At 44.4% G+C, this 12,864-nt stretch overlaps 1 protein-coding gene across 1 annotated transcript in view; it reads right to left on the bottom strand.

Moving 5' to 3' along the window:
- LOC147884809 (uncharacterized) overlaps positions 1 to 12,201 on the bottom strand; it is a 98,788-nt gene extending 86,587 nt beyond the window's left edge. Inside the window, exons 1-4 of the mRNA XM_087397217.1 lie at positions 10,668 to 12,201; positions 9,677 to 10,131; positions 5,021 to 5,318; positions 4,166 to 4,345 (exon numbers count right to left, since the gene is read on the bottom strand). Coding sequence (XP_087253343.1) covers positions 4,166 to 4,345; positions 5,021 to 5,318; positions 9,677 to 10,131; positions 10,668 to 12,195 — 2,461 coding nt within the window. The 5' untranslated portion in view covers positions 12,196 to 12,201. The remainder of the gene's footprint in view (positions 1 to 4,165; positions 4,346 to 5,020; positions 5,319 to 9,676; positions 10,132 to 10,667) is intronic.
- Positions 12,202 to 12,864: the final 663 nt, after the last annotated feature.

Genomic DNA, 12,864 nt, shown 5'->3' with positions numbered 1-12,864 from the left:
AGGAATGTCTCCACACCGTTATAGGGGTACTTGGTGGGTTGATCACCCCCTTAAAACCTCGTTCCAATCCGACTTCCCGTTAGGGAGAACAGGGGGGTCCCTTTTTATCATGGTTTAAGGGTTTTAAGGGTGGATTCGCACAGGGGGGAGTCAAACCGTTAGGACACCCCATTCCCCGTCCAAAGAGCAAAAATTTATGGAGATCCCCTTGACTCAGAATTCCAGATTTCAGCCTTGGTTGTCCAGATTCAGCTTTTGAAATTTCAGGAATGTGCGCCAAAAATGTGCACACACGAATTCAAAATAGAAATGTGCAGAGTTTATAGTCTTCAGCCCCTTTATGGAGGCTAGAAGAAAGGGGTTTTTTTCAAGCATTAATAGAAGTTTTCTTTTCTCTGGGAAAAAAAGGATCCCCTCCACAACATAGGGAAGAATTTGCTTTAATCTTGGAGGACTGAAATACAATGAAGGACACTCTTCTAGAGAGCAGGAATGCAACTCTGAAGAGACCACTGTCAACCCTAGAGCAGACCCAAAGACCTGAGAGGCAGCTCCAGTCAGTAAGTAGGACCTCCATGCTGCCCACATTGTAGATGTAGAACATTTTGCGAGGCTGGTGCTGTCCACACTGTCATGACAAGAGAAATGATTATTTAGTTAATTAATAGTCATTAGAACTTTATTATTGTTAGGCGCCAATTTGATGGTGCGGTTATATGTTTGTATTTATGATAGATCAAGCGGTGTAAATAGTACCGCCAAAACTATGTAACATTGGCCAATGATTATTAATAAAGATGTGCACACACGTGTCTAGGTCCTAGGGGCAATAGGAAAGGGAAAGGGTGCATTAGAGTGCATTGAATGGTAGGTGCATGGGTCATAGGCTAAGGGTAGGTGTAAATGGGAAGATGGAACTTGAGTGATCTCAAGGGACATTAATGAAAGTGTATCACCCTTTCATTGTGAATCTCACGTAGCATTCTTTCTACCACATTGCATTCATCCGTCATCTCTCTCCCACCTTGCATGTAGGTCGAAAAAGAAACAAGTACTCTCACGAGGGCGCTCTTCCCCATTGGAGGGCCAATCGGCATTCAAATTCAGCATGCATTGCACACATTTGCATTTTCGAAAAGCGTGGATCTTCACACACACACATGCAGGGTGAAAAAACCCCAAACCAGGTCTAGTAAACATCAGGCCCTGGTAGGGTATAACTTCAACTCAGAGTCCAAACAAACCATGGGACACACATGCAAAGAAACCATAGGGGTTGGAGCTAGCGGCTCACCTCCCAGCCGTAGACTTAGTATGTTGAGCCCCACCCCCGAGCTAGAGGTCTAGACCATTGCAGAGAGCCAGCCATCCTCGAAGTCCAGACATGCATTCCATACCACATGCCCTTTCCTCTAGATGTTCTCCTAAGCTAGCAGGTCTATGTCAAGAGGATCACACTCCTCGGACCCCTAATAATGAGCCCTCGCCTATACTTATAGGCCAAGCCCCCGCTATCTTTAGCTGTGAGCCTACACTTTAGCATGCATGCATAAAGTAACTTTACTTTACTAGTTAGTCCAGGCATGGACGTAACATTCTCCTTCTTTTAAAACAGATGTTTGATGGCATAAATCAAGGTAGGAGAGTTGAATCTATGATTCTTAGACTATATTTCTCAATCCTATGCCAAATTCCAAATGGTAGTAACTGTAAGGTATCCTTTCAAAGGAATTTCAGAATAAGACATTTGCCACGCATGGTAAACGGTAGAGTATCAACTCCAAAATCTTCCAAGTAAATCCAAAAATTTAATCCTGAACTTACTACTCAATTCTAAACCGAGATTTGATACACTCTCCAATGGAGAAATCAAGATACTACAATGTATCAAGCTACTCAAGTTCTCAACTAAAAATTCTTTAGCTCTTAGTAAAGTGGTCAGCTTTACCCGTGCCGACCATATTTTGAATGTTGTACCAAACATAAAAATCAAGGGCCATTGGTGGAGATTCTGAATTCCCTACCACATGGGAATTCTGATGCATCTAACAATAGTATCTATAAGGTCCCATACCACCCCTGAGGATGACCTATTTGGATAATCAAGTGTAGATGTTAATAGGATCCAAGTTCACATCAAGGTCTACTAGAACCCTTTTCAAGATCCTTGAATCTATTTCTAGATTCTAGAGAATCACTTTAGATTTTCTCCTCTCCCTCCCTTAAATTAAAAAGTAGGGATGCCAAACCTATATCACAATACCCTGGCCATGAGGGAGAGGTATGGGTGGAACCTGAGTCAAGTATGCAACTCGACTCCCTTCATGTCCTTTAGACATGAGTGTTGTGCATAAGCTTTACTCTTGCTAGAATTTAGCTCCGAGGGAACCTCTTTTGGTGCTGCCCGTGGAGCCCGTGTAAAGTGTAAACTTGCCTCTTCTAGGCGGTGTTTCTTGGGAAGCAGACAGAGCTACTCTTAGCCCGACATTGGGCCGGCACTGGACCTTGTGAGCCTTTGAGGCAGTTGCAAACCAGCCCTTTTTTCCTTTTCTTGAGTTTCTTGGAGTCCTTAGCATTCGGCTCATGGCTCCTTGAGACCCCTTTTTTGAGGTCCCTCCCTCCTTTGTAACCAGTTTTTAGTGGCGGGTAGCAGCTTCCTGCTCTTTGCTACTAGAAGGGATTCTTAGCCACACAATCCACTTCTTAATCTAATACCAAATGAGACAATCCCAAACCAGTTCTAGTAAATGTCAGACCTGGTAGGGTAAAACTTCAAGCCAGAGTCCAAACAACCGACGGGATGCACCCGCAAACAAGCCTTAGGGGTTGGAGCTAGCAACTCACCTCCCAACCGTAGGCTTAGTCCGTCGAGCCACCCCTCAAGCTAGAAGTCTAGACCACTGCAGAGAGCCAGCCAGCCTTGAAGTCGAGACATGCATCCCATACCACATGCTCTTTCCTCTAGCTCTTGCTCCCAAGCCAGCAGGTCTATGTCCAGAGGAGCACACTCCTCGGGCCCATGATAATGAGCCCTTGCCTATACTTGTAGGCCAGGCCCACTTGAGTTCCCTTATGGGTATGTTTATTTAATTGCCTATACTTTAGCATACATGCATAAAGTAACTTTACTATACTTTGTGGCCACACTTTGCTAAGTATAGCTCAGCCATGTCATGCCTTTAATAGGCTAGCTCAATCCACAAGATCCAGATCCCATCTATGCTAGCTTTGGTTACAACCCTAGGTTAGATCACGCTCTAACCTTACATCTAATCCTAGATCCCAGGTAGTTTGGCCTAGGCTTTGGTTAAGCCCATACCCCAGTTAGTCCAGTCATGGATGTAAGTCAAAGAGATGAACTGAGAGGAATGTGGATTGAGAGAACTGAGAGAGATGGCTGAATACTGAGAGAGAACTGAGTGAAAACTGAGAGATGAAGTGCTGAACTGTGAACGGAAAGACTGCTGAAACAGACTGCTCAAACCTCAACTGGTTGCTGTCCAAACACCCTGCAGTTGTTGCGTGTAGAGGCTGCCAGGAATAGAGGGGATTTGCTGCTGTCTTTGGACCTGTACAGGTGCTGCAAGGAGCTGAGACAAGGGGCTGGAGGGCTGGAAGAATGAATGTTAAACAAGGGGTAATGCAGCCCCTTTTATAGGCCCAAAACTGGCCAAGTAGACTTCCTGACTGGCAGTCTAGGTTGACCGACCTGCTGGTTGGGTCAACCGACTGACTGGTACGGGTCAAATGACCTGACCTGGTCAGAAAGCCTGCTGACCAAGAGTGACCCAGCTGCCCCTTAATTGGGCTGCTGGAAGGCCCTCAAAAGCCAGCCTGTTGGCTGGCCTTTTGAACTAATATAACACCAACTGTAACCTAACTAACTAGGCTGACATCTTGACTAACTAAGTACTTCTCCAGTGGGTATTGGAGGACTTTGACTGACCCTAGGGCTCATTGACTTACGTATTTCACGCACGTGTATAATTTACTCTGCCAACACAGGCTGCTTCATTTGTGGATGCATTTATTCTTGTTTGCCCCTCAAACCATGCTAAGCTACATGCAAATGGTTACCAGGTACTATGGAAGAGCATGCCACCAGTCAAACTGTGACACACATAATCGTATGAGTGTGGAAGTAAGAGGAACTTGAGATTTGCACCTGAACATGTATGGGATGACCCAATGAGCTGATTGACAATGTCCTTCCAGCAGATCAGCTGTCTCTCTTTCATAACTAATTTGGTTCCCATTGCCTCTATTGTAGCTTCCAATTCAAGTACCCGTGCCTCTTGTCTTGCTTCTATAGCTTCAGCTTGCTGTTCGGCACTATGATTGTTTCCTGCTTTTAAACATGCCGTTATTCTATCTTTATCACAGAATTCTTACAAATATTTGAGAAGCATCATGCGATACCAAAAATGACAAACAGGTTCCATAGATTTGACTGCATGTGAGTTTATTATCATTGAAAAGCCCTGAACTCATGTTTAATGTGCACAGTATGAGAGTTCTGAGGTCACCAAATCCCAAATTCAGTGCAGGAGACCAATAAGAAAATATGGTCATTTCAGACTACATAGTGACAGGGACACAAAGAAAATCTGATCTCGCTGTCATGTAGGACACTAGTAAAGAAAGTTTGTTCACTACAGTCTATATAAATTATACACACTGCCAGTGTCCTGACGCTCTCCCACACCCCCCTTTTCTCTCTCTCTCTCTCCCTCCAAAAGAAACAAAAAAACAAAAAGAAATTTTTGACAGTGCATGCACAAAAAGAGATGCACACAAACGTATGTACATATATGCATATAACGCATACAATGAAAGCAACAACTTTACCTCTACGCTCACTTCTCAGCCAATTTTTCAGTCGTAAGCTTATTTGAAATGAGCTTGGGTAGATGAAACTTTGATAGAGAGAATCATAATCATTTGCATACAGCAATTCCAAATTTACTATCTAAACATTTCACACTGACCCGAAAGTTAGATGAAATTTGAGGGTTCAAACCTGAATTTTCCAGAGACAACTCAATCAATTGATGAACAATGTTTTTCCAGCAATGTAGCTCTTTTTCTGTCAGAATCAAGTTGGTTTTCATTGCTTCTAATTGTGCTTCCAATTCCAAGATTTGTTCCTCCTGTCTTGCCTCTAAAACTTCATGCAAGCGCCTATCTAAAGCACCTGGTGAAACTGCAAAATTGAAGTTCTCTTCAAGGGAAGAGTGCTCTGTTGTATCATGTTCGTCCTTGTTTGGCAACCCATCATCACTGCTTGCCTGCTCATGTGGGGAGACGGCAGATATCCACTGCACAATTAAAGATTGCACATCAAAACGCTCTCTTCTCTCTGTACATGTAGACATCGATACATGTATAAAGTTTTCTCTAAATTGCATCACAAACGTTACCTCTAAATTGCATCACAAACGTTACGAGAACAATCAAGTTTACTGCATATAGTTGACTGCAAATCAAGACCTCTCTCTCTCTCTCTCTCTCTCTCTCATCCACCTACACTCGACTTCATTAATTCAAGGTCATTCCCTTTCTTGTCATTTTTCAAATTTCATTTTCAACATGTGATAAAGAACCAAAGAGTTTTATTTTTCATTATTCTTAAGAGGCATGTCAAATCTCACAGGCCTCTCACACATCACATACAGAGAGGGCGTCTTTGAGAAAATGCACCGGGGGGGGTGGGGACTGCAATATCAGCGTATGAAGGCTTGTTTGGTGTCGAGGCGAACATCTTCATCCTAGGAAACTCCATGACTTTCGCCTGTGTGAATCTGAGGGGCTGAGACTAAATCCCAAACTGGGCCGGGGGTTCAGCCCAGCTTGGAGTGAAATGCACTTGGCTTGCTGCTGTAGGTGGCTCGACTTGCACCTGAGACTAAGGCACCTGCTCGTGACCCGAACCTGACCCTGAAGGAGCTGTTGTTGCTGTACGACCCAAATGTGTGTGTGTGCGCACGCGCGAGCATGCTACTGCCGCATGCCACGCTGAAGGTGGTGGAAGGGGGGCAGCTGCTAGGCGCGCTGCTAGGCTGCTAGGGGGGAGGTGTATAACATTTGCAGCAGAGCAAAAAGGTCTATGAGACCAAACTGCGAGTTACATCACGATCAGAACACCCATGTAGGGGAACTAGAGGTGTCTAGCACACCTCTAAAAGATGTAGTCAAACTAACACTGAAAGTGGAACTCAAAGAGATTGAACAAACTGAAAATCCGAGTGTGTGTGTGAGAGAAAGTAGATGCACCATGATCCCTGTTTATCATGAGTGCTTTGAGCTCTACATGATCCTGATTGGGTCCTAACAAGAGGCCATGTGTCTCTGGAAAACGATCTGCTGCCATCCTCTACTTTGTTCCATAGGATGGAACCTCCCCACAAGCATCATAAGGTGGCCTAATGCTACGATGCCATGAGGACGGTACCACAGATGAGGGGTCTGCTAGCTGGTCAACAATGCAGTGTGCATTCCTCTACAGTGAGGAAGCCTATGATCATCTATTGCTGCCACCTGGGTCTTTGTCTGGCTATAGGTCGCATAAGCAACCATTTGTGTGTTGTTCCTTGGATAAAAAGAGATCAGCACACTGCTGGTCCGGATAGTCAATAATTTGCCTCATCTCTATAACTCCCCACTCAATCAGGCAATGGTATCTACCTAGATCTCATCAGGGGCATCATACCATCACATGCTCCTCAGTCTCCACTTCTTGCATGTTGCTTAAAGTGCACAGTTCAGGGGTGTTGTGTGGCCTCAACCTCATCCCGCTTTGATCTGAGTGAGATCAGGATCTATCTCCTAGCTTAATGTGCCTTACCGTAGGCTGGTTTAACCTACGTCAATATGTTGACTTTGAAAAGACATATCTACAGCACAAGATAATGGTGAGCATGATAGAACTGCAAGAGCACATTTATCTTTTGCAGCAGGAAATTAGTGCGCTCAAGCTTAGAATTGCAGCTCTAGAAAGGAAAAACAGTGATATGGAAGGAAAGGCAAAGCAGGAAATTGTCCAAGAAGTGTTGCACAAACGTACTTTATCTCCACCAACACCTCAGCTACTTTCTGCACTAAAGGAAATGATCACTACTCAAGTATGTTAGCTCAAGCAGGAGATGGCTGCAAATGTTAGCAATTAAGTTAACACAGTCAACGTTTACACAGAAGAGAAGGAGCAGGAAAGCAGAGTAAAAAACAATATGATTTTGCACATCGGGGGATTGCAAAATGGCTGCCTTAGAGATGAAGAGGTATACACAGAGGATATGATCATATGCATTAAAAAAGAAATACCACAGATTGAATGGAATGAAAATGCCATAGTATTATTACTTAAAAGGGAGCACAAGCGCAGATTTGTTTCAATGAGAGGGCAGCAGCAGGTGCATCAGTAGGGTGCCACATCAGCAGTGCACCACGTCAGTGATGACATCAGCAGGTTGGCTGCCATGTCAGCATAGCAGCAGGTCGATGAACAAGAGCAGTCTGGTCGATGGGCAGAAATACGCTCGGTCCATAAGTTTGAGGCCCAAGGGGGGCCTATAAAAGCAGCCCCCTTGGCCTTTATTTCTCATCCACTCCTCAAGCCTTCAAGCCTTCAAGCCTTCAGAGCAGCAGAGCCAGGCTTCCACGCAGCAACAGGGTGCTTCAGCCTCTCCAGGGATCTAGTGAGGATTCACCTCCTCTAGTTAGTTTAGTCTTTCCAGTTTACAGTTGAGGGTTCAGCCCCTCCATACAGTTGTATTCAGCCCTTTAGACATTCATACATTTCAGTTATATTATCTCCCTCTGATTCTCTCACTCACATCCATAGCATCACCTTCTGTATTGAGTGCATCATCTTGCAGTTGCAGTTAGTATTGAGAAGGAAAGAGAGTGAGGATAGTCTATCTTCCGCTACAATCCTGCACTTCCACTTTAGGGATCTGATGTACAAGCTATGTATTGGAGTCCCATAGACCATTTTAGCCTTTTGTAGATGTTGATATAGCTTTCTTTCTTTAATTCTCTCTCTCAGAGGGAGGGACTGAGAAAGAGAGAGAGAAAGAAAGAAAGAAAGACTATTAATGTCCCCGGGAGACCAACAGGTCTATGGGACAATAGAAAACCCAGCTAATACATCCGTTCAGGGAGAGCACAAATGTCACATGCACCCCTACACTTGGGTGCAAGGTGACACATTGGCTCCATTGACAAGTGCATTATAGTTCCCTAATAGGAGATTTCGTCGTATGTTGTGATCCCTTGTCTAGGGACAGTTAGGCACAAGCTGCGTAGGTAGGTCAAGTCAGAAGATCAGTCCTTGTTCACTAGTACCCGCTGGAGAACAGTAGGGTAGTGTTTCCATCTTAGGATTCTAGGTAGGCCTAGGTCCAGCCTAGGATAGGAGCCCTTCTGGCCCCCCTCAGGGCTGGAACATCTGAAGAGGAATGGGCTGGGGAAGGGCTGCCTTTACAGGCTTCCCTCCACCCCACCCTAGGGAGGTTTTATGGGGCAAAGGGCCTGCAAAACCAGCCCAAACCAGCCGAAAGTCGGCTGTTTGGGGCGGTTGGCTCAGCCCCAGCCCCGTATTTAAGGGGGAGCCCCTTGCCTTCATTCCTCAATCAGTTCCTCCTAGCCTTCAGCACTCCTACAGCTCCTCTCCAGCCCCCTGTGCAGCCCTGAACAGTTCCAAAGATTGGCCCTTGATCAGCCTCAGGTCTTGGCCTCAATTCAGCCTTCCTGGAAGGCGTCTACGCAGCACAACAATCGGGGATTCAGACCAGCAAACAGAGTAAGGTTTGGGTATTGTTTCAGCAACTCTTTACAGTTCTCTTTTACAGTTTTGCACAGCTCACTTCTCAGCTCTATATCTCAGTCATATGTCAGCTCTCTTAGATCTATTACTCCTAGCTTTCACTCTCTCACTCATGCAATAACCCTGCATACCGGTGGACAGCACAAGCCCCTTGCCTTGCAGAAGTGCCCTACATCGCTAGTGTGGACAGCATCAAGGTCTCAGTATTGGTTGAAGTTGCCTCTCAAGTCTTTGGGTCTGCAATACGTGTGCACAGTGTACTCTTCAGAAGCGCATTTCTGTGCTCTCTCAAAGAGTGTTATTTGTATCTTTCAGTTCTCCAAGTATAAAGCAAGTTCTCCCCTGATTGGGGAGGGGGCCCTCAGTGGGTACAGGGACCCAATCGGTTGTCAACTCTATTCTCTCTCTACCCTCATCTCCTTTCTCTCTCTATGGTGCATAAGACTAATTCCTCGCTAAAGGTTTAAAGAAGGTCTTGCTGTGATTACACGAACAGATTACCGTTGCATGTTACATTGGCACAAAGCAGCTCCTCAGGAGTGCATGAAACAACTCTGAGTTATTATGAGGTACCTACATTATAACTGAAATTTAAAACTAGGTCAAAATGGTGTTGATTGCAATTTGTACATTGGTATCTACGGTAACTATGAAATGACTTTAACTGCGCATAATGTGTAGTGGTTCACACCTGCCATGCAAATGGAACCCCATCAACAGGTTTTGTTTATTGCATTATACTTTCATTACATCTAGCTTATGACATGAGGTCATAAATGTCATCTCTAGTAAAATGAGTGGCAAACAAAAAGAAATGGGTGGGACTGAGTTCAGCACTAGTCAACATCGTACCTCACTAAACTCTACAGCATTAGCTTGATCATTGAAAGATGTCAAATTGAGTTCCATGATCTCAAGCTCGGCCTCAAGTGCAGCTTCAAGCTCAGCCATGCGAACACTCTCTGGAACAGGTTCAACACATCCAGCATTTTGATCCTTGGGTGCAGGCCTTGTGTCAGAAAGTTCTATGGTTGAATCCTCCCAGAGCTTTTGATGTCCCTGTTCCTTGGCTTCTTTTTGAATCTCACTTGTGTCCATTTTTGTGCTATCTGTGTTTGAAGCACAATCAGTGAAGAAACACTTTTCAGATTGAAGCTGCTGTTTCATGTCCTGAACCAAAGCTTCAGTTCGTTCCAAAATCTTATTTAGCCTTTCAATTTCATTCCGACTTGCAATCAGCATGAATGAAATTCCAATTCCAACTCCAAGATTGAAGGTCCTTTCCAGCGGCTGCCTCGTTCTAAAGCCTGCAAGCGCAGAGATTATAGTTGGGCAGAAATTAGAAGCTAATACTTCACAGAAGAGCACAGGTCATGAACGGAATAGTTGCTCTTCTCAATATTGTTTAGTTAAACATCACATACGGCATACCTTTTTCATGGAACCAATAGTCTAGTCTTATGTCATTAGCAGTCAAGGATCTTCAATAGCTTAAAGATGTTATAAGCCACAGTAAATTGAAAATATGAGAGAGAATGACAGTGCAGAACTGTAATTTTTAGCGAGTGCTGGTTACATTCAAATTCAAAAGCTATGGGTCAAATTTAAAGGCTTGACAAACAGAATTTATACAGACAAGATCAAGCATTCAGTCTAAATAAAAGCTTGTAAGACGAGCAGAGTACTTGCTGTAGAAAGCTCCAATTGCTTCCCCTACAAACCTTTGGAGAGCCCAAAATGCATGGGCCAGATATTTTGTTCTCGTGCTTACTACAGGTTTCAGTTTCCCAACAGAGAATGTAAAATGCTATTTATCTGTATTCGTAAGGGTAATGCCACATACCAATAGCTGCCAATTTCTTGCGCTGTAGGAGGTTGGATGTTGCTCTCCTTGAAATTCCCTTGCCTACCCAATTGCATTCGCTGACTGCAGAGGTGGATACCTCCTTGTTTCTGCAATGGGAAGGATTAGACTTCTCTGGACAAGCAACCAGAGACTGTTCTTTCTGTTTGAGATTTTGCCGGAGTGGTGGTAATAAGACATTGCTCTTGTGAACTTCCAAATTCTTCATCTCTGTTTTGGATACTCTATGGCATTCCAAATCTCCAACATCCAATTGTGCTTCAGGTTTATTGGTTGAAGAGCTCGAGTCTCTAGGAATAAACTCTCTAGCTCGAATAGTTTTCCCTTCATCACAGAATACAAGAGACTCAGGCAGGTCGTCCCTGTTACGACATTGTTTCTTTTGAGACAGGTCAGCCTGTGTGTAGTTGCTGCTAGGCAATGCTGTGCATGTAGCAGATGATAAATTCAGTAATCCTTTTTCAGACAACCTATCTTTGATGTTGTCCAAATGCAGATTTGGCATGGTACTGTCACTGGAGAATTGGTTTCGCTCTAGTTTCTTTCCCTCTAGATGCTGAAGCATGGAGCTTGTACAATCTTCTTGAAAAGAAAGGGTATGACTCTTAGAGCCAAAAGTGAAAGAACTGAGGTAAACATTACCCTCAACTTCACACTCATTCTCTTCAGTGTCATTGTATCTTCTCTTTCCAAAGTACGGTTTAATTTGCTGCAGGCCATAGGCCATGGTCTCTATGTTGTGGTCGTGATTCTTGCAAGAACGTGATGCCCCTTTTCTTTTTTCAATCTCTGAATTTTGTAGAACAGCATGCAAGTGACCGCTGCTGTTCTTTTCCCTCGACATCCTTTCATCATCTCTACCAACCACTAGGAATACTCGCTTTGCAGTTTCAGAAACTGGCATCACCTCTGGCTGTGAAATAGAACTTCTTCGAGCAGCAACACTGCACACATTAGTAGGACTATTGAAAACCTCTGAAGTGCTTTCAAGTATTAATCCATTTTCTGTTCTCCTTTCCTTAGGACCTTCCTTCGTGCTTAGCATTACTCCATCACAAGAGACCTTACATTCAGCAGTGTTGGTTTCTTCTTGGGCTCCATGTTCATCTTTACTGATGCTGAAACCCTCCATTAAACAACTGGACGCCTTCTTGATTATATTACCAGAACGCAGTGGCGCATGAAGACTTGCTGGGCTTTCCAATGAAGTTTTCTTCTTGAGAATTGAGCTTCTTTGGTGGGAGCCAGACATGCACAAAGGAAGGCATCCAGAGGAAACCGATGCCTTTTTCCGTACACTCTTATCAGCTTTGAAAGGCTGCAAACGCAAAAGTGCAGCTGACTTCTCGTGTTGTTCAAGGAGCCCAACAGCCTCATCTCCTGTTGTGAGCTCCGTTGAGTTACCAAAGCCCGATGATTGTTCACTTTTTTCTTTTCTGCTAATGGGAACGAGATTCCCCTCTAGAACATCGAGATTCCCAACTAGCCAACAACAGGGACCTGCCATGCTTTTCAGCTTTGCATGGCCACTTCTAAGGCTACCGATCCTTGATTCGCCAACTCTCTTGCCTGTACTGGTATTCGAAAAATCACCTTTCCCCGGCCTTCCAAAGCTGTAGCACTTCCTTGTGTAGTGCACATGGAAATTTAAGACGTTGCTTGACGGACTATCGATGAAAATGCCAGAGTTCCCTTGGGTAGCTGGATCGCAGCTTGGCTTGGGCTTAGCCACACTTTGCGAGCATCCTGCCAGATAACCTGAACATACTTCAGATAAGACAACCCACATCTCTCGCCGTAATTCATCCAATGCTGTTCGAGCTGACACAAAATGCTACGCTTTTTGCAGTGTTGTGCGGAGAACAGTTGTGCCTATCATGCCAAGCCTCCGCTGTTTGATACCCACTTCCTCAGAAACCATCTTCGTATTCGAAGAACTTCGTTCTCGCTAACCTTGACCTCTACCTCATCCTCAGCTGAAAATCATGCAGGCTCAGTCTTAGCAAATCCACAAGAACACTCGAGTTCCCGAGAGGGTTGGCTATTCCAGAACACAAAATAGAGTGAGCGATAAAATTTGCTGCAGTACCTTCGATTTGTTAATGATCGTTGAAGACTCCAGACCTCTCTCCCGCCGGACGAGCACGTGGTGGTCATTTTCATTGAAAGAAAGACG

The sequence above is a fragment of the Dipteris shenzhenensis genome, chromosome 26 (assembly GCF_047967505.1).
Source record: "Dipteris shenzhenensis isolate YYH24624 ecotype China chromosome 26, Dip_SZ_1.0, whole genome shotgun sequence".
Lineage (NCBI taxonomy): Eukaryota > Viridiplantae > Streptophyta > Polypodiopsida > Gleicheniales > Dipteridaceae > Dipteris > Dipteris shenzhenensis.
This window is presented reverse-complemented; position numbering and strand designations above follow the sequence as displayed.